The sequence below is a fragment of the Pantherophis guttatus genome, chromosome 2, assembly GCF_059756535.1.
Source record: "Pantherophis guttatus breed Tessera chromosome 2, ASM5975653v1, whole genome shotgun sequence".
Taxonomy (NCBI): Eukaryota; Metazoa; Chordata; class Lepidosauria; order Squamata; family Colubridae; genus Pantherophis; species Pantherophis guttatus.
The window spans coordinates 26003944-26030159 of record NC_142064.1 but is presented as its reverse complement, the minus strand read 5'-3'; the positions used below and the strand labels follow the sequence as shown (position 1 = coordinate 26030159).

Genomic DNA, 26216 nt, shown 5'->3' with positions numbered 1-26216 from the left:
CAGTGTCTAGGGTGACGTGATCAGTCAATGGGGAAGCCAGATTAATTTAACAACTGTGTTACTAATTTAACAACTGGAGTTGTTCACTTAACAACTGTGGCAAGAAAGGTCATAAAATGGGGCAAAACTCATTTAACAACTGTCTTGCTTAGCAACAGAAATTTTGGAGTCAATTGTGGTTGTAAGTCGAGGACTTCCTGTAATGATCAAAACAAGAGGATAAAATCTGCAAGTTTTTTAAAACAAGGAAGCAATAATTTAGGCAGCTGATATAATCAAGGCAAATAAATGCACTAACATTCCTCCAAAAGCTCTTCAGTACGAGGATCTACTTATTTAGTCGCTTATCTGAGATGGTATAGGTTCTCCTGCTTGAACAGGGGGCTGGACTAGAAGACCTCCAAGGTCCCTTTATTCCATTCCATTCCATTCCATTCCATTCCATTCCAATTCCTATTCCTATTCCTATTCCTATTCCTATTCCTATTCCTATTCCTATTCCTATTTTATTTTCTACTCCTATTCCTATTCCTATTTTATTTTCTATTCCTATTCCTATTATCTGTCAGCATTACACAAAAGCATTCAAATGATATTCCCAGGATCCTTAGAGCTGTCAGGCGATCTTCAGAGACAATAATGAAGAAAACCCTTCCCTGACACTTACTTAGTTCATTTCTATAGCCACCCTTCTCAGCCAGTTGACTCTGGGAGGTGAAAATTCTAAAATTTGGAATATCAAATTAGAATTCTTACTGAGAATGGGGAACATGCTATTGCCCATAATTCATGGCTCCACTGGCCTTAGAAAAACACACAAGCTGGTAAAGTTCGGAGCAAAACAAACAAACACCAGTGGAGCTTTTGAGCTTTCATTAACCACTCTTGCTAGGGAGGAAGCCAAACAGGGGGGCAATGTCCCTTCCAACTCTGTTATTCTGAGATATATATGCAACCAACAGCTAACTCCTTAATGTCCCCTGCATGACTCAACCATTCCCAAAGAGACAAATTAAAATAGAAAAGGCCTTCTGGAAGGACAGCTAGTTCTAGTTTGTCCCGTTAGTTTTATGGAAGACAATTTGGTTAAGGGAAAATACCAGCTTCCTTTTAAGTAAGCCACAACTCCTGACTGTAAGTCCCTGCAGACTCAGGGATAGCTAAATGTAAAGGCTGCTGTGTAAAATGGGCATCTGTGTGGGCTGGAGAAGAAGGTAGAGGAAACAGCAGGTACCAGAAAACAACAACAAGCACGAGAAGCCTGTGGAGGAAGCACCAGCTGGAATTATTGCTATCAAGGCCTATATAAATAGACTCGCCTGCCTTTCTATGCTGTCTGGCTAAGATCCAGCTCATTTCACGGGCACAGAATAGAACTGGTACCTCATATTGGAAAGCATTATTTAAAAGGAAGGAGCCAGATGAGCTTTTTTGACTTTTGAGCCTAGAGGAACTCTTGAAATATTTTTTTAGGTCTCAAGGAACCCCTGCACCTTCAAAAGCCTCAAAAGTTTTGAGGCTCAAAACTAGGTCTCAAATTACAACATTATTTATTTTTCACATTTATGATTGGCCCATCTCTCTCAAATTGGGATTTTGGGCGATGAACCAGGGGTGAAATCTAAAATTTGTTACTACCGGTTCTGTGGGCGTGGCTTGGTGGGGGGTGGTGGTAATATGACTGGGTGGGCATGGCCAACTTTTTTTTTTTACTTTTAAAAGCATTTTTTCTACAACCTTAAGAGGTTGCAGAAAAAAAATGCTTTTAGAAACCTCTGACGATCCCAGCTGAGCCGCGCGATCATCAGAGCCTTTTTTTTTTAACTTTTAAAAGCATTTTTTTTCGGCCGAAGAGGTTGTAGAAAAAATGCTTTTAAAAGTAAAAAAACCAGCCTCTGATGATTGTGCGGCTCAGCTGGGCATTGGGGGGGGAGGGATTTTTGCTACTGATTCTCCGAAGCACCCACCGCCATCACTACCGGATTGGGCAATCCGGTCCGAACTGGGAGCATTTCATCCCTGTGATGTACCATAAAATGTTAAAATGTGAAATGGTACGTATATAGGTTAAAATTTAGGAGGAGGCAAGAGTGATGGAATACTATTAATATGAGTTTAAAAAGCAAGAGGAGGGATTTCGGACAGTGGTGGGATTCAAATAATTTAACAACCGGTTCTCTGTCCTAATGCCCAGCTGGGTAGGTGTGGCTTGGTGGTATGTGACCATGTGAGCGTGGCCAACTCAACATCACTCAGGTCGATGGGCGCTTTGCCTTAGCTGTTACAATGTAATAAGGGTTAACCAGAGAGGCAGTTTCTGTAAGCAGGGCAATAAATATTAGGCTAGAAACAACACCAGAATGTTTCCTTCCTGCCTTCCTTACAGGATTAGCCCTGTAAAGTGGAAAAAAACAAAATAAGATTTCTTCCAACAACCAGTTCCCCAAACTATTTAGAAAGTTAACAACTGGTTCTCCCGAATAGGTGCGAACTGGCTGAATCCCACCACTGCTTTCGGGGTACTAAACCCCTTGGCTGCGTGCTCCTTTAGGCTCCCCGTTCGAGGCTACAGAGCCATGTTTTAACTTCTTTTCAGAAGGCCAGGACAGTGGGGGCATGTTTCATCTCCAGGGAAGGAATTATATATTATTATATTTATTTCATGTGTAGACTCATATATATGTAAAAGAGTTCTTAAAGTAAAAATAAAGAATAACTTTTTCTTTTCCCTCACCTCCTTACACCCTGGCCTGTGGCCTTTGTGGTGGCTCCAGCCGCCACTGGTGCCCAAGCCAGGCAAACCCGTATCTCCTGTGCCCACATTAGACATAAAACCCCTAAGCTGCTGCACCTGCAGAAAGGCAGGCATACCACTGTTAAGCAAAGCCCGAGCATGGAAGCCCTGGTGGTGTCTCTTTTGCATAAGGTCTCTTACCACCTAATACTCATCCCTCCTTCCCTCCTTAACTCATGTACACTCTGACAGGCCTCTGGAGACTGGAGGGTTTTTGTTTGGTTTCTACTTTCTTTAAAAAAAATAAACCATCTTCTTCCAGTGAATTTCTAGTGACCTCTCATTGAAGCCCCAGGATTCCATGAAATCCGAGTTGAGAAACCCTGGGCCAGAGACTTCCAAGGAAGCAAATTCAATGCCTTTATGCCAAGGGTTGAATGCCCATTGAGTCTGTTGGTGTGTAAAAGAGGTATAACAAGCTTCAAGCTACTGCATTTTCTTTTTGGTATGCTTCCTTGCTTTTTTTTTTTTAATGAATTTACTTTTGAGTTGTTGGTTAGGAGTGCTGACACTCCAAAGAATCTGCCTTGTTTTCAACCCCCAACATTGAATTCTTAAGGCTCTCAGGAGAATAAACTATAGCTCTACATCTTTGCAGAGTCCACTGTTTGTTTTCTTTCACTAACAAGACAGCTCCACACTTCCTTCTCTACAAGGGACTTCCGAGACAAGAGACTGCCACTGAAATTTAATTAGAAGGCAGCACAAAATAATGAAATTACCACTCTTCTTTATTAACAATCTGTTCTGATCATTAACTATCCACACTGATTGGAGTATTGCTATCTACCCATACTAATTCTACATAGTGCTCACCTGTATTAAATAATTCTTAACAGTCCAATATATCTTTTCAGAGAGTACAATTATGTACAACCTTAGTGAAGAAAGCTCATCATAAACACATAGAAATCGTTAGGAAGATATTAAACAGGAAAAAGTCAAATATAACTTACCAGGTCCATTTAAGTATTGTGTGAGTGAACAGTGCAAACGCACAATTATAGGCTCTGTGCGGATTACATCCCAGGCCACTGCAATCTCTTCCTGCATGAAAAGAAACAACAGAACCTTAGCCATTATCAGCAAATTTACATTGGGCATTTTTTTTTTAATTTCACAGCTGGCAAAGGAATTGAAGATGCTCACCTAAGTTCTTTTCTAAAGTGATTGGCCAAGACAAATGTTGTATCAGCTGCTATCTAATATACAAAAGGTAGTAGAACTAAAATGGGACTTGAACAGGAACTAGCTCTATAAGTGGAAAGAAATGCCAAATTTGCATAGTTGTAACAACATATAAACTTTGTTCTGGAAGATCTGGTTCTCTCAGCTTCCAGAAATGAAACCAAACTCAACAACTTATTTTTTACACTTGGAAGAGATCATCTTTACATATATTCATTGGTATATACATGATTTGCATTTAATAGCTTCCAAGTTCTTTTTTATGTATCCCCAAATTGGGCTGACAAAAAAAACATGCTTGTGACAGTATAAATCACCGTAAACTGGGAGTGTGCAACTTTTCTGAACCAGTAGTAATTTAATACTTGGGAGGTAATAGAAGAACATCCAACCACACTTGTTGGTAGAGATTTCATTTTCCTATGGAAAAAGATTTTTTTTTAATGTTTAGTCTATCTGAAAGTTTTAATATAGTTTGTGTATACTTTCCACCCGACTATGTTAAGAGTACAGGATCCTACCACAGATCTTTAGCCATCACCTTCAGAGGTGGGTCTGAGGACCACAAAATATGGGCTTAGGGGCTGCACTAGAGATTGACCATCTGTGGTGTAAGCAGCTGAGGAGATCAGTGGTCTACTTTAGATAACACAACTTCCATCAGGAATGTTTGAATCAGTACAAATCCAGTCTGTTTTGCAGTCTATGTTTTCATTTGCATAAAGAGCTTTTGTACAAAATTTTGCCTAATGTAGCATTTTTAAAATCAATTCTCTACTATATCTTCTTAATAAGGATAATGCAGAACTGTTATTCTTTATCACATACATTCTCCAAGTAGGTTTTTCTTCTCAAGAACACAACTATCCTGTTTTTGTACAGAACTTTCAGAAACCTTCAGAGATGTCTTCTTTTTCAGACACAACTGGGAATATGTTTTTATCCAATGAAATTAGGTAAAGGTTCCCCGCGCACATATGTGCTAGTCGTTTCCGACTCTAGGGGGCGGTGCTCATCTCCATTTCAAAGTGAAGAGCCAGAGCTGTCCAAAGACGTCTCCGTGGTCATGTGGCCGGCATGACTAAATGCCAAAGACGTACGGAACACTGTTACCTTCCCACCAAAGGTGGTCTCTATTTTTCTACTTGCATTTTTTATGTGCTTTCGAACTGCTAGGTTGGCAGAAGCTGGGACAAGTAACGGGAGCTCACCCCATTATGCAGCACTAGAGATTCGAACCGCTGAACTGCCGACCTTTCGATCGACAAGCTCAGCGTCTGAGCCACCGTGTCCCTTTTAAATTAGTTCATTGTAATTCAAGTTGTGTCGCATAGGGCTTAGTTTAGGCAGATCTCACAAATGTGATTCCAAAGAAATCTAGGGCATATTGCTTTTATAGGCATTTACCTTTGGAAACCATTCTGCAAATATTTCCATTGAAAACAGAAACACATTCCCCTCCGCCCCCATGCAAGAAAAATTTATGAATTTTAAAAAAGTGGTAACTGCCTGTGATCAATTGACTTCATATCCTGCTGAAAGACAGAGACAGTTGCTTTTCAAACTTCATTATACAACCCCGTTATTAGATTACTTACATCAAGAAAGCTAACATCAATATGCAGATCAATATCTACATCATCAATGGCTCCATATTCCCTGAAAGGAAAAAAAAAACATTACATTATATCTAAGTCTGATACTTTTGATCATCCTTCCCAAGCTAACTGGCTATCTGAAAAGCAGTTTAAGCAGAAAAACTATGCTCTTATAGTAAAACAGATTTGAATTGCCAATGGATTACGATAAATAATTATTTAGTGGTAGAATGAATGTTCTGATGCTGCAGGTCCCCTATTCATAGTTCAGGAAAACCTTGAAGACGGCATGCTGGTGAAAATAGGCAGAATTTAGCTGGATGAACAAATAGTCCACACTAAAGATGAATGAGCTAATATAATAGCATCTCTTCCAATAAAAAAGCTTTTAAAAAATTATAGCCAATGAATAGTATTTGGAAATGTGATTTCACTGAATTCAATATTTGCTTAATAATAAAACAATATAAGGGAATATTTGTAGCTCAGGGTTGAGCTGTAGGGTCCTTGATGCTGTGTGACCTTTGTTTTCTTGCAGACATTTTATTCTTAAACTAGGTAACATTATCAGTGGACTGATGATGTTATCTAGTTTGGTAATGAGAGGTTAATAATAAACATCAAACAAACGTAATTATTTTTTCAAGCTCATCAATTATAAACATTGTTTAAGCTCATCTGAAGAATCAACACTGTATTTCCACAGACTTTTCATATATAAGAAAACAACTTCAGAATTTACAAGGAATCTAAGAGAAAAAAGAATAAAAATATTTTGGTTCGAATGCACTTTTAATGATAGCAAGAATTTATCTTCTAGAACAGGCTGTCAAACTCCTGGCCCGCGGGCTGGATGCGTCACTTGCTGGCCACGCCCATGCCCAGTTTAGCGAAGCGGGGAGAAAGTCCCGATACATCATGTGACCCTGCCCTGTCGTGACAAAGTGAGTTTGACACCCCTGTTTTAGAATGAATCTGGGTGCAACCAAGAGTTTTGTCATTCCTTCAAAAAAAGAAAGATTAGGTTTTCTAACTTCCTTGACAACAATTTTACCTATCATTTTCTAGGATAAAGGTATTCTCCCATGGATGCTGTCCAGTATTCGACAATTGGTATAATACCTATCTTTTATATGGAAGAAAAAGCTCAGTCTCTGGATGAAAATCCATATAACAGTAATTAGGCTGCAAACTTCTTAAGTTGCTGAATTCATTTAGAATAACAATGTGCAGCAAACACATTCTTTTTCATCTACATCTTATGAAAGAGACACTGCATTTGAAATTCCATTTGAAGAAGGAAGGGACTTTGGTAAAATTTCATGGGTGGTCTTCTTGCACTTATTCTAGTTTCAGGGCGTCTGTGTGTGTGTGTGAGAGAGAGAGAGAGAGAGAGAGAAAGGGAGGGAGGGAGGGAGGGAGGGAGGGAGAGAGAGAGAGAGAGAGAGAGAGAGAGAGAGAGAGAGAGAGAGAGAGAGAGAGAGAGAGAGAGAGAGAGAGAGAGAGAGAGAGAGAGAGAGAGAGAGAGATTGATTAAGTGTCCAATTGAACTTTCTGCAATCATCCCTCTGGCAAGTTGCAGCCTTCCTGGCTTCCTCATGTTCACTCATAGCCAAGAGAAGACACCATAAACAGACTCCTCCAAGGGGTGTGTGTGTGTGTGTGTGTGTGTGTGTGTGTGTGTGTGTGTGTGTGTGTGTGTGTTATGATGTGTTGACAGATACAGAATATTCAGAAAAGAACACCAGCAGCAGTTGCCTCTGCTATCATTTCTAAAAAGAAAAAGAAAAAACTCAACCATCACCAAGAGAATTTTAAAAGGAATTCTCAAGCTCCCCCAAAGTAAGGTAGAAAAACAGACACCTCCATAACATTTTGAAAAGTTGCAGGGCAGTTTTTGGCACAGTATTTATTTCTGAATCTTCTTAGTGTGTTATAGGAATTTCCAAAACATACCAATCAAAAAATGGCTTGCCTATTCCCAAATATCCTCCCCAGTTACAAAATATTCATGAACCAAAACTGGTTAAGCAGAGAGCATACACTACCATATCCTCCCCAGAATTTTCCTTACTACCCCAGATTACTTTGGTTTTCTAAACATACTTCGAAATCAATCACTGACTGTCAAAAGAAAACTTGCATAACCCATGTAGTGTCCAGACTCATTCTTGTAAATACAGGTAGTCCTTGACCTAGGACCACAATTGATCCCAAAAGTTATGTTACTAAGTGAAACATTTGTTAAGTGAGCTTTGCCCCATTTTACGACTTTTCTTGCCACAATTTTTAACTGCAGTTGTTAAGTTAGTAACACAAATGTTAAGTGAATCTGGCTTCCCCATTGATTTAACCCATCAGAAGATCATAAAAGGTGATCATATGACCCTAGGTCAGTGCAACCATCATAAATACGAAGCTTCTGAATTTTGATCACATCCAGTGGGGATGCTACAACAAATGTAACTGTGAAAAACGGTCATAAGTCACTTTTTTCAGTGCCGTTGAAACTTTGAACTTTCACTAAATGAACTGTTGTAAGTCAAGGACTATCTGTACAGATGTTGCTAGAAACTGGCCTTTTGTTTTGCAACTTTTCAGCTTCTCATTTATTTCTTGCAATAATAAAAGAAGCCCAGTAGTGCAGAGAGTCTGAGAAGCCTCAAGAAAAAGCAGTTCCTTGCCCATCTCTTGTCTAAATATAAATATCTTTATGTTACAGGCTATGTCATGGCAGCTTGAAAAAGCACTGCATGTTATTGATTGATGAGTTGGAATGGAAAGTGGGAACGAGGCCTCCTATGAAGGTGACCCTGGTTTAATTTACAGTGATGTCCCAGTTGCCAGACTAGGTTATGGAAGTTGGAGACTAGCCATAAAGCCAAGAATAAAAATCAATCAGTATTCAAGGGAGCATTTTTTTTGACCACCAAGGAAGTTAAAACACACTCAACAGTTTGCACACAAGAGATGGCTCTTTTTTTTTTTTAGAAAAAAAGAAAGTGATGCTTCCTCATTTATTTGTTCCAAGTCAGAAGCAGCCAACTTCTTAATGAACTGAGTCTCAAAAGACATTGAAGCAGGTACTGAAGAAATTAAGCATGGTGGTGTTTTTTTTAAATAAAAAGTTAAATTTACTTTCATAACTGCAAACCCAAAGGGAGCTTATTATGAAGCTATGTACAGCTTTTCAACCACAGCAGTTATCAGGATATGCAATTAAATGATTATCTTATTCATTTCCTCCTTGGACTTTAATCTCCAACATTCTGTATACTCAATATATTTCCACTTAATTCAAACAGCATGTAATGAAAAATATTTTTTTCTCTGTACATATTGTCTAAGGAACTGGAATGTACACTCGCAATTCAATTTGCATGTCACTGAGCAAATGAAACAAATGAATGTTGAGGTAACTTTTGGTTCACTTGAGGATCTAGATAACTGGAGTGAGTGCCAATGAAATAGTCTTAGAAGATTATGTTCAAAAATAGAATAGAATAGAATAGAATAGAATAGAATAGAATAGAATAGAATAGAATAGAATAGAATAGAATAGAATAGAATAGAATAGAATAGAATAGAATTCTTTATTGGCCAAGTGTGATTGGACACACAAGGAATTTGTCTTGGTGTATATGCTCTCGGTGTACATGACAAAAAAACTGACAAATCATTCAGTTTAAGAGAAAGACAAAGACCGTAATCTGCAATGATGTTATACAGTATATATCTGGAATCCTGATGAGGACTAGTCCCTTCTAAGGTACACTATAAACTGATCCATAAAGATTAAGTGCCACATAAAGCAAGTGGAAGAAGTAGGATGGGCATTATTCAAGGGAGTTTTGGCAATTGCAGTGACCATTTTTTCTCCTGGCAGTGATTTATTTTGGTTGATTCATGTGGAATACAAGTGTGCAATTCAGTTTATGAATAAATGAATGTACTGTACTATCAAGATTCTGGGCTAGCCTATACATGAGAGTTACCAATTGCTGCAATCATGTGAAATAACACTTGGCTAACGGAAGAAAGCCAGTAATATACAAGTCTACTGACAGTATGCTGAAGACGTTAGGCAGGAACTGGAACTGAAGGTGCAATCCTAGCCATGCATATTACAGGGAGGGGGGGAAATCATTTTTAAACTCTCTATATTCATGATATTTGAACTGCAGCCTCTAATAGGTTCAGGAAATATTACCAGTTTCATGAAATGTTGGTCAGCATCATTTACAGGAACAGAACTTCCCTTTTTATCTAAATTTATTTAGGATTGTGGCTTTAAGACAATCATTTAATTGCAGTTAATATATTTAGAAGTAATGAACTGACTCACCTAAGTTGGCCGTGAAGTTAAAAACAACATTTTAAATATGTTAAGATAGCCTTAACCATTTCAATTTAAAGGGTTTACAATACTCATCACCTAATTCAACTTTTGCTCTTTAAATAATCTCATCACTCCAGTAAATAATCCAAGGCATGTCTCTGAAGAACAGATTTCTGATAGAAGCCTAGAGTCAGAAATTAGGACTTTTGTGTAGCTACTTTCAAATTAGTCTCCTATTTTTTTTAAAAAAGAAGAAAAACTCCAATGTTCTAAGCAGCAATGGTATCTAAAACTTGTTACTATAATTGCTTCCCATAATGCTTTGATGCACAAACAGTTTGAGGCATTGTGGGACGTTTAAATGGATTTTAGAAAAGTTCTGACTTTTGCCTAGAATTTCTTCAGGCCTGCAACCAATTCTGCCTATATTGATTTGACTATTTTCCACTATAATGACCAAATAGAAAACATTCTATTTGAATGACTGCCTGGTTCAATTCCAGTGTAACTTAAAAGAAAATTGGGGCTTTGAAATGTGTTTCAAGACAGCATTTAGATCAGGGATCTCCAACCTTGGCAACTTTAAGCCTGGCGGACTTCAATTCCCAGAATTCTGGGAGTTGAAGTCCGCTAGGCTTAAAGTTGCCAAGGTTGGAGACCCTGATTTAGATCACCTAGTTACATTCATCAATTTTCATTATGAAGTAAAGAGAATTATATTTCTATTTAATTATACTTACATTTCTTTTTGTTGTTTTTGTTGTTGTTGAATACAAATCACTGCCCATCTCATAGCTAGATTTGTATGTTCATTCTTTAGTTCTCATCAGGTGTCTGATGAAATACTTTCTCTTTTTTGTTAAAATGTAATTGTTTATCCAGAAAAATTTACTTTTCCTTGCTTACAAAGAGCAAACATTTAACATCCTGAACTGATTGAAAGGATGAAGTCATTTAATGAAGGAAACCAAAGGACTGAAGTCATTAGTCAAACTGATCATGCTTGAATGTATTGTGCTTGATTGAGACAACACAACATATGTGCCAATATTTTAATGATTTAAACTAGCCCAAATTGAATCAGGTTTGGAGATTTGGACAGAATTGATTCAGATTTCTGAACCAGAAGAACTTTGGGGATTCTTCTGAATCAATTCGAACAAATCCATTTGGATACCACTGATAGGAATGTAGACAATTCATTGGATAGGTGATTAAATAGGGAAATAGACAGACCAACCTGAGAGATACTGCATTTGGCCCATAGACTTCTCTTACTGCTGCCAAGTCAGCTTCCAGCTGTGGATGTTTGTGAAGTTCTCCATCATAGCTAACCTGCAGAGGAGTGAGGAATAAGAAAGATTTTCTTTTAAGGTATCTCAAATTGAGTAGCAAAGCTTTCCTTTTCCAATGTCTCATTTTTCTTTTCAGTGCCTAGTTCCAACATAGAGTTGCTTTATCTCACTAAGTATATCTGTAAAAAGGGAGGACATTTAATTCTGCTGAATGTACCCTTCTCCATTGGGAACTCATTTTGCTATATTGTGTCTTGGAATTCTGCTCCTAAGTTCTGCCCTGGGAAACCCCACTGGATTCCTTAGTAGATGAAGCTAACATGTTAATTGTTTCCATCGGCACTCAACAGGAAGAGTATAAAAAGAACATCCCTTTACTATTGCTACTCCTGACCAAACTGTTATTCAGACTTGCGCAAGCTGTCAACACGGCCATTATGCTTAGTCCTCATGACAAAACAAGGACATCTAATCTTTGATTGACTATCTTCATGTAATAGGTGTAAGCCAAGATAGCATTTAAATACTCATTGTTAAAAAAAAAAAAAATCCTACATGGAGATGCTGTATAAATATTTTTTTTTAAAAAAAAATCATTAAAAGCCCAGAGCAGAAAGATTGGTACCACAAACAGAATGTTAAGAATATTTTTAATTATTATTGTTTTATTCAGCACTGAGCATGTATAACACTGTTATAAATTGTTCTTCAGCTAGCCACAGTATACCACATGGATTCTTTTAATTTGTATTAACTGAATTACTACATCTATGTTACTAAATTTGTTTATACTTGTGAAGAATATACTTTATTTTATTTTATTTATTTTAATTTATTTTATGTACACTGAGAGCATATGCACCAAGACAAATTCCTTGTGTGTCCAATCACACTTGGCCAATAAAAATTCTATTCTATTCTAAGAATGTTGGAAGTCACTTCTTTAAGCATTTCTTTATTATATTCCTTTTTCTGTACTTTTTATTCTTTTTTCTATTCTTTTTTGTCTCTAAGTTTAGTTTGTATTCATTTTACTATTATAATTAAAATTCTTAATAAAATTGATATTTAGAAAATGCTTAGTGTTAACAAATCGCATAATCCACAACAAGCTATTATACATCAACAGTATCCCAGGCAGTCATTCATACTTCTATTTTGTGTAATATTACTTATGTCTAATAAATTTATTTCATAAATATGCTGTTAAAAGGTAAAGGTTCCCCTCGCACATATGTGCTAGTCATTCCCGACTCTAGGGAGCGGTGCTCATCTCTGTTTCAAAGCCGAAGAGCCAGTGCTGTCCGAAGACATCTCCGTGGTCATGTGGCCAGCATGACTAAATGCCAAAGGCGCATGGAACACTGTTCCCTTCCCATCAAAGGTGGCCTTATTTTTCTACTTGCATTTTTTATGTGCTTTCGAACTGCTAGGTTGGCAGAAACTGGGACAAGTAGTGGAATTCGAACCACTGAACTGCCGACCTTTCAATTGACAAGCTCAGTATCTTAGCCACTAAGCCACCGTGTCCCCTAAATATGCTGTTAGTCAGGGCTAAATTACCATTCAGGATTTCATCTTATTGTTGACATTCAAGATGTATGATGCCAAGAAAACCTTGAATAAGATTTCTTTAAATACCAATCTATTGGAATCTGAGTAGGAGACTTATATGATATAAATGGCTCTGACTGAAGGCAAAGACTATCAGTTGCTGAAGTTGTTATCTACTGAACTGCGTTGATCCACTTTTTCCCTTAGATAGAGACCATTTCTTCCCATTTACTCTATAGCAACATTAAAAATTTGCATTGATTTTATTGTAGTCTGAATGTTTAGCTTTTAGAGTCACTTACAAATTCCTTTAGGCTTTGTTGAAGCACTAGCTATAATGAAAGAACTATACAGTTGAATGGTAAATTGCAATACTCCAGACTGAGCTGGTAACTCTGTGTGTGTGTGTGTGTGTGTGTGTGTGTGTGTGTGTGTGTGAGAGAGAGAGAGAGAGAGAGAGAGAGAGAGAGAGAGAGAGAGAAGGAGAGAGAGGGAGGGAGGGAGGGAGGGAGAGAGAGAGAGAGAGGGGGGGTAGCAAGCTATCTGAAGAATTCAATAGTTGTGAACACCTGACAGCTGTTGACAACACTGTAGTATCATATTTTACAAAGCAACTCGATTTACTCAAGGCCATGGAACTCAAGAGAATGCATCTGTCCAAGTAAAAGACTTCTCTATAAGTATAGCTTATCTGGTTTTATTCACACTGAATTTTGATTCCCAAGGACACCTATACAGAAGGATATATTATCAGATTTTAATATATTTTCCTCCCTATTTGTGATTGAATCATTGTTTCTGTTGAGTGCGTCTAATCTTTGGCTCTCCAGGAATTGAAGGTATGTCTAACAATCTGCACATTTCGTCTCCCGCCCCCCCCCAAAAAGGAATAACCCTATAGAGAAGACAGAGCAGAGAAAACAATTATTTCAAAGCATCTATGGAGATTCTCAATCACCCAGGTATTACTTGTCCCAAGGATGCTTTTCCAAAAGGTAACTGGACTATCTTGGGTTTTTTCCTTTGAAAACATTTCACTGAAATGTTCTTTCAAGGAAAAAAACCAAGAAAGTCCAGTTGCCTTTTGGAAAAGCACCTTAGGGGAAATTGTCCCAAAGTCATCGAATAGGTTTCTATGGCTAAAAATGAACCTGAATCTGGGTCTTCCCGCTTCTAGTTCCATACCTTCCATACTGCACATCTCTGTACTGTAATGTGTGAATGGAAGAAGAGATTTGTTGCATTCAAAAGATGAAGAAAAATGCATGGTTTCATATCAAAGCCGTATCAGACTTTCTGACATAACAGTTCAACTGTGTAAAAAGTACAGCAGGACCAATGCAATGCTGGCAAATGTTAAAAGGAAACAAATACAGTTTCTCCCCCATGTGTAGGGAGACATACAGAATGCAGCAGTAGCAACTTTGAATGATAAGATTTCTACATCTATTCTTAGACAGATCTAAAGAGAGGCACAACAATAATCTTAACATTTTTTTTTGTCTCGGCAAATGCAAGTTTTGCTTTCATTTCCAGAAACATTATCATAACGAAAAGTGAAGTACTCAAAAAGATAAAAAAATATCTCTTTTTTGTGCCTGAAAAAATTGTACTTAAAAGTGATGATCCATTAAATTGAGACATGATATAGATTTCTGGTTGTTGTTTGTGAAGAACAAAGCATGTTTCTCTGTAAAACTCTGTACAGGTGTCTAGCAGGAGAAACAAAACTATCAAAGCTCAAAGCTCTTTTCTTTCTTACCATCCCTGCCTTCTAATCTTTCAACTGATCGCAACCATTCATCTCAGTTCCATTAACTAAAAGCACAACACTTATTTAGTAAGAAAGATTGATGGATCCATCTATTTTGGTTCCTTATCACTTTTACTTAGCTTTGTTCTTAGATCCATTTAAACCCACTTCTACATTAATTACAATTTTCAGAATATGTTTAAATTCATGATTATTTATGTCCATTGGTCAATACATTTCACAGAAGGCAATAGTATAAAGGTTACCAGAATGATTATAAAAATCATATTATATGAATTAATTTGAAAGGTGGGCCTAGAAACCTATTTGGCAGAATTCTGATTGAAACGGCACAAGAGTTGATAGTGAAATATTGGAAATGCAATCAGGCTTTATTCTGTGAAATGCAGACAAGATTTTTGCATCTTAGTGGGTCACTTGAGGAATGTATGAATATGAGAAAATATATTGAACATTTGCTGAATAGAACAAAATGCATGATAAACTTGATATCCTTGGAGTACTGAATGTTTGATGTGAATAAAGAATTGAAATTTCTTACTGAATTCAATAAGAGCAATGGAGGGTGTGTGTTTACAAATTAAATGTTTAGCAAATGTTTCACATAGAACATAAAATAAGCCAAAGCTGATTCATGTCCCTTTAGTTGTTTATTAATGGGTAAATGTGTAAGGAATGTTTTTGTAAGGAATTGTATTTATATTTTGTAATTTGTATTAGATGTGTGTTGGTTGGGGACTTGAATGAGCATGTACTTTTATATACAAATTATGACATGTTGTTGCTTGAAAATATGGGGTTTTTTGCACTGAATGTTAGACTATATGACACTATGAGCAATATAGAAATGAATATATCAAATACCAAGATAGTTATGATTGCAAGGAAAAATGGAGTGAACATTATGGGGGAAAAACAAGATCAAGTAAGTGAGTTTTACGTGCTTTGATAAAATGATTACAAAGATGGATAAGCAAATAAACTAATATATTGTTTTGTTGTGAAGAATGATAGCTATGAGTAAGACTGTTTGGAAGTGAAAATTTGGTGTGCCAGGGCCTGGTGGCTCAGCAGACTGATAGCATTGTGATTAACACCAGCTGTCTGCAATTACTGTAAGTTCGAATCTCCCCAGGCTCAAGGTTGACTCAGCCTTCCATCCTTTCTAAGGTAGGTTAAATGAGGACCCAGTTTGTGGGGGCAATAAGCTGACTTTGTATAAATATACAAAAGTATGAAGGCTATTGCTTAATGTATTGTAAGCCGCCCTGAGTCTCCGGAGAAGGGTGGCATATAAATCACATTTTTTAAAAAAAATGCAGCAGGGAGTGGTTATTTAAGAAGTGTGTGTGTCTGATAGGGCAAGAAGAGGTAGGGCCAAGAATGAATAGGATGATAAATGAATGAAAATATATGATCAGTTTGAAAGAATACTCTGAGGTGGTTTGGTCACATAGGCAAAATGAATTATGATCAGATTTTAAAAGTAAATATGTGAAGAACAGCGAATGGCATGAAAATGGCATAAGAAGTACTAAGAAAATTATGGTTTGATTAAGTTGTAAAACTGAGAAATTTAAGGACGAAGGCATGGTAGAAAAATCCAGGATAGAAAGGTATAGAAAGACCTATAATGAATGATGTTGGTGTAAATTAGATTTAACAAGATTTCCTTTCCTTTTATCTCTTACATTAATTAATTTTGCTCATTACTTCTTATGGTTTTTCTGGATTTTATATAACATTGTTCAACCTGAAAAGGAATAGCATGACTATGCAGGCAAGTATCTGTCTAATCAATAATCTTACTGAATTTAATGGAACTAACTTCCATTTACTTCCACATAAGTAAATATTAAAGGTAAAGGTTCCCCTCGCACATATGTGCTAGTCGTTCCCAACTCTAGGGGGCAGTGCTCATCTCCGTTTCAAAGCCGAAGAGCCAGCGCTGTCCGAAGACATCTCCGTGGTCATGGGCCAGCATGACTAAATGCCAAAGGCACACGGAACGCTGTTACCTTCCCACAAAAGTGGTCCCTATTTTTCTACTTGCATTTTTTACGTGCTTTCAAACTGCTAGGTTGGCAGAAGCTGGGACAAGTAACAGGAACTCACCCCATTATGCAGCACTAGGGATTCGAACTGCTGAACTGCCGACCTTTCAATCAACAAGCTCAGCGTCTTAGCTGCTGAGCCACCGTGTCCCATCAAGTAAATATTACTGTTCTATAAATGTATTTTACTATTAATAATATAATATTTATTTGGTAATATAATGGAGCAGGATTTCTACAACAGACACTGTTTGAAAATCAACACTTCTAAGTTACATACTTATAAAATGCACATATGACATCACAATTTTGGGTAAGCTGAGGAGCTCAAAGAACAATTATGTATATTTTTATTTTATTATATTCCATTTGCATACAATCCTGAGAGGATTAAATCCAATTAATTCATACAAAAATTCCTCAAGCATTATTAGAGATAAGCATACATTTAATTTTCTTTCTTTCTTTTGGCAATTGTGTTTGTGTTTTACTATTAATTTTTTTTAACTGTTGAACTACCTTGGTGGGTAAGTTCATTAATAAACTATGTATACCACAACTTTCCCAAAAGTACCCCTTTCTGCTAAAGAATTAGCAGAAAGGTAGGCTCAAACAGCAGCCTACAAAGAAAAAAAATCTATCAAAATATTGTTTCAATTTGACTTCTGAAGACTTGAGATAAGATGAATCTCTTGAAATGGACAAAGCCTTCACTATTTAATTCCACTATTGAAAAGTATCTTTACAAACATGTTCATGCAAAGTACAAAACGGAACAGATTTTCTTCTAGAAAATGAAATATATTCAGGAATTGGTAGGGCTAGAGGTACTCCTAGAGCAGGGGTCAGCAACCTCCAGCTCTGGAGCCGCATGTGGCTCTTTCACCCCTCTGGTGCGGCTCCCTGTCACTCAAAATATGCGTCACAACCACCAATGTGCGACATCCACTGGCACATGATTAATTGAGCTTTTCAACTCCCGGTAGGCCAACCATGGATAAATCCAAGAAAAGAAAAGTTTCAGAAGAAAACAGAATGTTTAATTCAACTACATATGCTAGTTTTTTGGCCGCTCAAGAAATAGTCAGGCACGGGAAGGGTTTTGTGGCTCCTGGTGTTTTCTTTTCTGTGGGAAACTGGTCCAAATGGCTCTTTGAGTGTTTAAGGTTGCAGACCCCTGTCCTAGAGATATCCAGGTCCCTAATGTCACGGAACAACAGACTCTGAATAATGCTTCTCTGAATGTTATTTTGTCATTCTGCAATTCTTTGCTTACTACTTTCACTTATTAATAGCTACAGAAAGTGTTGAAATGTGTTCCTAAATTGAAGTGTGATGGTCAATATATGAATTATCAGACACGTATACTGGTATTTTAAGATTCACATTAGGATCTTGAAGGATAAGAAGATAAAACACCTTTGGCTGACTTTTGATGAATAATTATTATATATATATAGAAAGTAGGCTTCCCTAATTTTGGATCATATACATACTTAAATTCCTAACATGCCCATATTATAACAGTAAAGATCAAAAGCACTGTAAAGCGTAAATATCACAACAGGAATCCAATTCATACTATCAACACTCTACCCTTTAGAAAGCAACTTGAAGACCAGCAAGTGTCTGGGACGGTAATAATAGAATAGAATTCTTTATTGGCCAAGTGTGATTGGACACACAAGGAATTTGTCTTTGGTGTATATGCTCTCAGTGTACATAAGGAGAATAAAATACATTCATCAAGAATAAAAAGATACAACACTTAGTGATAGTCAAGGTTATTAATAAGCTATCAAATTGTACTAGGAAACAAATAAAAAAAATATAATTGAAAGATACAAGCAACATGGTTATAGTAATGGGAAGAGATAGATACTAGTAAGGAAGAGAAGAATAATAGTAATACAGTCTTAGTAAATTATTTGACAGCGTTGTGGGAATTAGTTGCTAAGCAGAGTGTACTATAAAATCTTTGGTTGGAAATAGATTTTCTTTCACTGCCCTAAGCAAACATACACAAAAAATGCAATTCTGTAATACGGAATAAAAATATAAATATGAACTAAGAACCTAGTTTATAACAAAACCAAGACTACAGGGTTTTTTTGTACAAACTGCATAGGCCCCATTAGTGACGAACAATAACGATCTGAATATTGCAGTGATGCAATTAATTTTAAATGATAATTGAAATCCAACTTGGATTCCCTATAAGTTGATCTTTACCATATAGCTGATTTGAGGATTTTTTTTCTTATGGCCACAAAACTACTGTTGCTTTTAGTATTTGAAGACAATCTCTAACAGCTGGAAATTCTAATAAATTGCTAGCTGTTTTCAGAAACCCTTTCAAATATAAATGCTTCTTCCTAAAAGAATAAGAATAAGCAATGCACATTCATTTGAATTACGAATCTGAACAGTTCTTAAGTGGTAGAATATTGTGAGCTATTATGGAAGTTAAGAATCCACCTTCATTGGGAAGATTACATGTTATTGTGTAATGGTAAGAGGAAAAAAAGAGAATTGCAGAGTAGGATATGAAGACTGTCCATCTTATTATGTATAGATTCAATATTCTTTTTAAATTGAATCTAGGTGACTGATAACTCTTGTTTACCTGCCCACCATAGTAAAACTCTTCTGAGTCATTGTCTCCTTCTGAATCTTCTTCAACCACAGTACCGTGTCTTGATTCCTGATTAGGAAAAAAGGAGAGAAACTAAGAGGGTTTTTCTTTGATTAAATGTGTGTTATACCAGGCTACAGAATACTCCAGATTCAAAAAGGAAAAAAAAAACAAAAACATTTCAGAGTATGCAGCGCCGTAGCTGTAGCCTTTAAATCAATCATATTTTCCTCCAGAATTGCATGGCAGCTGCTCTATCTATAAATTGCTTCCATTTTTTCAGCAATGTTCACATTCTATAATCTAAGAGGTAGGTAGAGACAGAAACAAAGACAAAGATAGTGGTACATAACTCTAAATCAAAGTTTGTTCATGATACGGCAGTTTGATAGGGCAGTTTGGATCTAAAAACTAAAACAAATGGCTATGAAATCCAGATTAAACCAAAACGCTTAACATACTAAAGATTTTGCCTTGCAGGAATTGTCTGAATGTACCGAGGAATATAGTCATCACAAACGTTTTGCTGTAGTTCCTGGATCCGTTTCAAAACTTGTGTCCAAATTATAAATTTTAATGTTAAGAACCATGAGATCATTAAATACATTCATATAATTCAATTTGAATTAATTTAAGACAGATTTAATATTTGTCCGGAAACTCTGCCAACTTTCTTGAATACTGTGACCAGCGACAAAGACTAAAAGCTCAAAGTAATTTTTTACTAGGGTAGAAGAAAAATCTGAAAGTCAGGGTTGAATTGTGAAGTCCTTAGCGCACTCCAACCTTGGTTGTTTCCTTGCTGGTGCTTCGTTACTTCGTACAAACACCTTGATTTGATTTTAACTATATTTGCTTTTAATTAAATTTAAATTTAATTATCCTGTTTGCACACCTTTTTTCCCCAGAATGGAGCCTTGCAAATTATTCAAAGGTCAAATCCAAAAAGAGTTGGGAATCTCTCGCCTAGAATGACTTTTGGAAAACATTTTGTATACTACTGGCTATTAAATTAGAAAGCCACATAATCCGAGTCTACAATGTTCCTTCCATCAGTGAATATATGTGGAGGAAATGCTTATCTCTTGGTGTCCATGAACACAACTAACATGAGACAGCGATAAAAAGCTGTATTGCAAAAAATGTGAGCAATCTCATTTCTTCGGAAACTCTTTGGTAGGAATAAAATACAATGTTTGTAACCACAGGCTTTCAAGAAAAGCTTTAAGGCTCATTTATTTTCTATGACCTTCTGCTGAGTTGTGCTTTTTATAGAATTGTTAATGGTTGTCACTGCAACATTTTGGCTCCTTAAAATATTTTAGGCATGACAAGTTTGTTTTCTTGTTACATCTGTATTTTTATTAACTCTAATCTTCATATTTACATAGTTTTTATCTTTCGAGGGCTTTTTTTTTCCATCACAAAAGTGGCTTAATTTTAATAAATTCAAACTTATAAAATTAAAATAGCCAAGTAAAATATTTTGCATACTTAATGGGAAAATCGTGGAAGGAAAATATGTTTCTATTTATTTCTATTGAAATAATGTTTTCAGATGAAATGACTGTTACACCTTACCAAATAATATGCAAAGCAATGAAATTTGCTGGCTAAGGTTGATTATGGCCACCAGTACAGATTCTTTTGGAAATAAATTTAATGAATTTGTGCAGAAAAGTTTAAGGAACCAATGACTGTTGGTCACAAGGACTAATTTTTACACTCGAGATCACAGATGCCTTTCATTACCAGTGGATAGGGAACAAGAAATATGAACTTCTCTGTAGCCGATAGGTCTTTTATAGGCACCTAGTTGAGTCTAGGCTTTTGATGCATGATTTCAATGACTTTGTAACATTTCCATTTATTTTTGGATCATGCAGTCTTACTTACAAAACTGTTAAGCATGGATGTACTTGGATACAATTAACAATGACTTGTGTGACATCACATCATCATGCAAATGATGTGACTTATGTAGCAGATATGTGTCCATCAGTACATAATAAATCTCATACTGTAATTCTGGTGTCATTGTAGTTTCTTACAACTGAGACTATTATCAAGATTTCTTAGTCACATGAATTAGGGCACATACAGATTCCAACGAGCATGAAAGTAGTCTGTTCACATCACAGAAGTAGTTTGTATATGATTAAAGTAGGATACACGTAGTTCCTGACTGATGACGGTAATAGAGCCTGCCTTAAGTCATGATTATCATAATGCGGATCACTTATGTGACCAACTTGATTTTGCTACCTTTATTTTGCGGTAGTCATTAAGCAAACCACCATGGTCATTAAATGAATCTGTAGTTCTTAAACACATTGTTCTCAAATTGGGGTTACCAAAAAACAGAAGTAAATGATAGTTTTCAGCAAAAAAAAGTCGTAAATTGTGATGCAAACAATCGTAAATGCAGGATGCTCTCCAAGTCCCCCCAAAATGTGGTCATGTGATTACGGGGGGGGGCAGACATTGGAACTTTGGGACCAAATCTAAGTTCCTTTAGGGAAGTGCCTTTTGGGGGCGGGAGTCTGCCAGAACTTTAAACGGTTGCTAAGTGACTAATCATAAATTGAGGACTACCTGTATCTTGGAAGAACCCAGTGTTGATTCCGTTTTTGTCCTGGCACTTGGAAACAAGTATTATCATTTAAAAAAAAAAAAAATACGGTACCTCTCCATTTTCTCTTTGTAACTTTGACTTTATAAACAAACAACAGTTGACATCATTGGTTTTTCGCAATTCTAAAGAAAAGTAAGAAAAATGATAACATTAGCAGGTGAAATATATGTAGATACTTGTTATCCATGAGAAGCTTTACATTCTTGCCCTGGGGCCATCAGAAATTTGAGACATTAGGCACAGAAATTTGAGACATTAGGCACAAAGTGGGACTAATGATGATCTGTGTGACTGTATTCAAAATGTCACAACAAAGAAGGTTCCAACGATCTAGCCAGCTAATGTTTTCAGAAGCATTTTCGTCAGATGTATACGTCAGTTGCCCTAACAAAAATTTTCATCTTGCATTTTGGAAAATCTCTCCTTTTGTTTGTCCACCAGTTTCTGCTGACAGAAAAAAGTACTTCTAAGAAAAGTTGCCATCTCATCTGAGTTGCGTATTTTAACTCCCTTTCATGTAAGAGTTAAATTAAACAAATATAACATGACCTTTTATTTAAGAGCAAAATACTGGTTATTTATTTACTTGTATCCCATTATTTTTTTTTACAAAAAGTCAAGGCAGAGAACATATCCAAAACACCTTCCTTCTCCTATTTCCCCACAATAATCTTGTGAGGCGAGTTGGGCTGAGACAAAGTGACAAAGTTACCCAGCTGGCTTTCATGGCTAAGGCAGGTCTTGAACTCATCAGCTCTTGCTTTCTAGCACAATGTTGTAACCACTGGATCAGCCTTGATAAGAAGTCCAAATAAAACAAAAGAGCACAGTCTATGTTTACTGGGGATAGACTGAGTCATCTGAAATCATTTAGCATCATTTAGCATCTTTAAGTAAGTGATCAAAGGACTGCTCTACTATAAGGATGCTGCATTTCTCTGAAGCCATTATCTTGAAAGAGGAAGGTGAAGACTAAATGTATGTATATGGATAACTAAAAAGCTACTTCTCAATTATCCAGTCAAGATCTGATGTTTTAGTACTTTACATTCTTAAATTTGATTACCGTACTTTGCAGAGTATAAGACGCACTTCCCACCCCCCACCCCCCACCCCACCCCACCCAAAAAGAAGGTGGAAATGTTGATGTGTCTTATACACAGAATACAGCCGTTTTTGGCCTCCCGAAACCCCACCCCACGTGTCTCGTTTTCGCCAAAAACAGGGCCATTTTGGAAGGCCTGCAGAGTGCTCCTGGGTGCCAGGACGCACGGAGGCTAAAAACCATTTTTTTTTCTTTTTTTCCTCTTCAAAATCTTGGCGTGTCTTATACTCTGGTGCGTCTTATAGTCCGAAAAATACGGTAATTTTTTTTTTTTGACCAGGAGTATAAATATGACTCAGTTGAGGGAAGAGGAAACGATGAGGAAGATAATGCCATCATTTATTTTCACCACTGTCCTACATCCTACATCCCATGATGTAGGGTCCTTGGGCACCCAAAGTACGTCTTTCCCATTCCAGCTTGAGCTTCTGCACCTGTCCACCTTCCTCAGAAAATTCCCTGCTTCTTAGCAGCAGTGGAAGAAAAAACAACTCTAGCTCATATAATGATCATCTGGACTTTACAGCCTGGGTAAAATGTGCTTCTTCTTGGGCCCTCATTCCTCCACAAGCTAAAAGGAAGATTTGAAAAGACATAAAGAGTGTCCAGCTATGGTCTCTGGGGAAAGCTTCAGAACCTCTGAAGCCTCTGCATCCACTGCTTAATGTTTCTGCTTCTGATTACAGCCCACAGAAGCACCTCTTGGAAATTACCAAATAATGGTTGGCTTTAAAAGGGAGGGGGAACTACTACAACATCACACCCACCAACAAAAAACTAGTGCTAAGTTAGGCAAGCTTAGAAAAGAAAACAAGTGAAAAGATATGCCTACATTCTGGCCAAAAAGATAAGAAAAGTTAACCCACATCTCCATCCTTAACCCAATCATGTTTGGTAACATATGTAATGATGTTGCCTGTAAAAATTTAAAATATGTAATTTTAGCCATCAAAATACTAGTCATCTTTTCAGGTAGTCCATTCCATACAGATCATAAAATGTTCTAAAAGTCAAGGTTCCAAGTAATAGATCCATTGCAAGCAAAAACTCTTGAGTCAGATGATTTCCTCAAAGAATAGCTTTATTGGAAATATATTGGCACATATCTGGTGAAAACCAACTCTGAGGGGTCCCTTGGTTTTCACCTAATTAAAAGTAAAAGTTTTTCCCTCAACTCCAAACAATCAGTCATGTGGCCCAATCAATGCAGCATCCGCTGGTCTGGTGACATCACTTCCAGTGGTGGGTTCCAACCGGTGTTACCACCGGTTCACTTCGCGCAAGCGCATTGAATTTCAGAACAGCTGAGGCACGGCAATCCGCTCTGCCGCGCCTATCAGCTGGACTAAAAATGAACAAATATAGGTAGGTATAGTGCAGGGGCGGGTGGGAGGGCCCAACTGGCAGTCAGAGCGAACCAATTTGTTCTCACCTCACCCTCTCCGCTACCGGCTCCCACCACTGATCACTCCTCCTTCCAGGTGTGAGAACATCTTTGGTTCCCAGGGGAGAGTATTTTATTTTGACTACACAACCCTTGGTTTCGGCCAGATCAGCTTCAGGGTTGACACTAAGGAGTCTAGAAGAATGTGAGGATGACCATTTTCTATTTCCAGTTGTTTTATTTATTCAAGCTTTTTTCTAAGCCACATCTGCCGTTAGCTACCACATGCCTTGCTACAGCATAGGAATAAATACCGTATTTTCCGGCGTATAAGACGACTTTTTAACACATGAAAATCTTCTCAAAAGTCGGGGGTCGTCTTATACGCCGGGTGTTGTTCTCCTGTAACCAGGCAGACCAGCCCGAAAGACTCTGACGAGCCTTAAATGGCTCTGGCTATCTAAGCTCTGAGGATCCCAGCTTTGCCTGCTAATCAGGCAATTCAGCTGGGACCGCCAGAGCCATGGAGAAGGGAAAAATTTTTCCCCCTCCGGCTTGCTTACCTTAGCTCAGTGGTTGGGGGTCAAACAACCCTTTCACAGGGGTTTTGCAGGTGGTGCAATACAGAAAAACGAGCGCAGCCCTCGCCATCCGGAATGAATGGTGCTGTTGTGGCGGTGGGGGAGGGGGCGGCAGAAGCGGAAAGAAGCGGCGTTTGCGATGGCTGGAAGCTGTGGGAGTGAAGCACTACTTTCATTTGTACGGCAACAGCATTCCGCCTTGGTATATTTGTGTCAGGAGTGGCGCAAGGCAGCCCTCCTCTTCTGTTGCCTGGGACTCAGAGTGGTAAATGGCGTCTGATCCGGAGAGCAGCTGGATTTTGCTCTCTAATCCGGATGCCAAATCGGCCCCCTGCAAACTCTCGTCTCTCGAGGAGCGCTCCCTGAAGCGGGGCTGGAAACTTTGGTTGGACTGCTTGAGAGAGGAGAGCTTGCAGGGGGGCGATCTGATGTCTGCAATGGAGAGCGGCATCCGGCTTTTTCTCTCCGCTGTAAGAGCGCTGTAAGAGTGGCAGCCCTCATCTTCTAATGCTTGGGACTCGGAGTGGTAAATGGTGACTGGTCCGGAGAGCAGCTGGATTTTGCTCTCTAATCCAGATGCCAAATCAGCCCCCTGCAAACTCTCGTCTTTCGAGGAGCGCTCCCTGAAGCGGGGCTGGAAACTTTGGTTGGACTGCTTGAGAGAGGAAAGCTTGCAGGGGGGCGATCTGATGTCTGCAATGGAGAGTGGCATCCTGCTTTTTCTCTCCGCTGTAAGAGCGCTGTAAGAGCGGCAGCCCTCATCTCCTAATGCGTGGGACTGCAAAATCCAGCTGCTCCCCGGACCAGTCACCATTTACCGCTCCGAGTCCCAAGCATTAGGAGATGAGGGCTGCCGCTCTTATAGCGCTCTTACAGCGGAGAGAAAAAGCCGGATGCCGCTCTCCATTGCAGACACCAGATCGCCCCCCTGCAAGCTCTCCTCTCTCAAGCAGTCCAACCAAAGTTTCCAGCCCCGCTTCAGGGAGCGCTCCTCGAGAGACGAGAGTTTGCAGGGGACCGATCTGGCATCCGGATTAGAGAGCAAAATCCAGCTGCTCTCCGGATCAGACGCTATTTACCGCTCTGAGTCCCAAGCAGCAGGAAACAAAGACTGCCTTGCGCCGCAAATATAGCAAGGCAGAATCCTGATGCTGCACTTTCAGCAGAGAGATGAGGGCTGCCTTGGCCATCGGCTGGCGCAAATATACCAAGGCGAATGCTCATGCCGCACAAGTTCAAGTAGTGCTTTGCTCCCAACACTTCTTTCGGCCCTCAGTCTT

The 26216-nt window shown here is 38.1% G+C and overlaps 1 protein-coding gene across 1 annotated transcript in view; it reads right to left on the bottom strand.

The window, feature by feature from the left end:
* PARP8 (poly(ADP-ribose) polymerase family member 8) overlaps positions 1-26216 on the bottom strand; it is a 192857-nt gene that overhangs the window by 61761 nt on the left and 104880 nt on the right. The window contains exons 6-10 of the mRNA XM_034440846.3: positions 21918-21988; positions 19223-19300; positions 11160-11254; positions 5581-5641; positions 3751-3841 (exon numbers count right to left, since the gene is read on the bottom strand). Coding sequence (XP_034296737.1) covers positions 3751-3841; positions 5581-5641; positions 11160-11254; positions 19223-19300; positions 21918-21988 — 396 coding nt within the window. The remainder of the gene's footprint in view (positions 1-3750; positions 3842-5580; positions 5642-11159; positions 11255-19222; positions 19301-21917; positions 21989-26216) is intronic.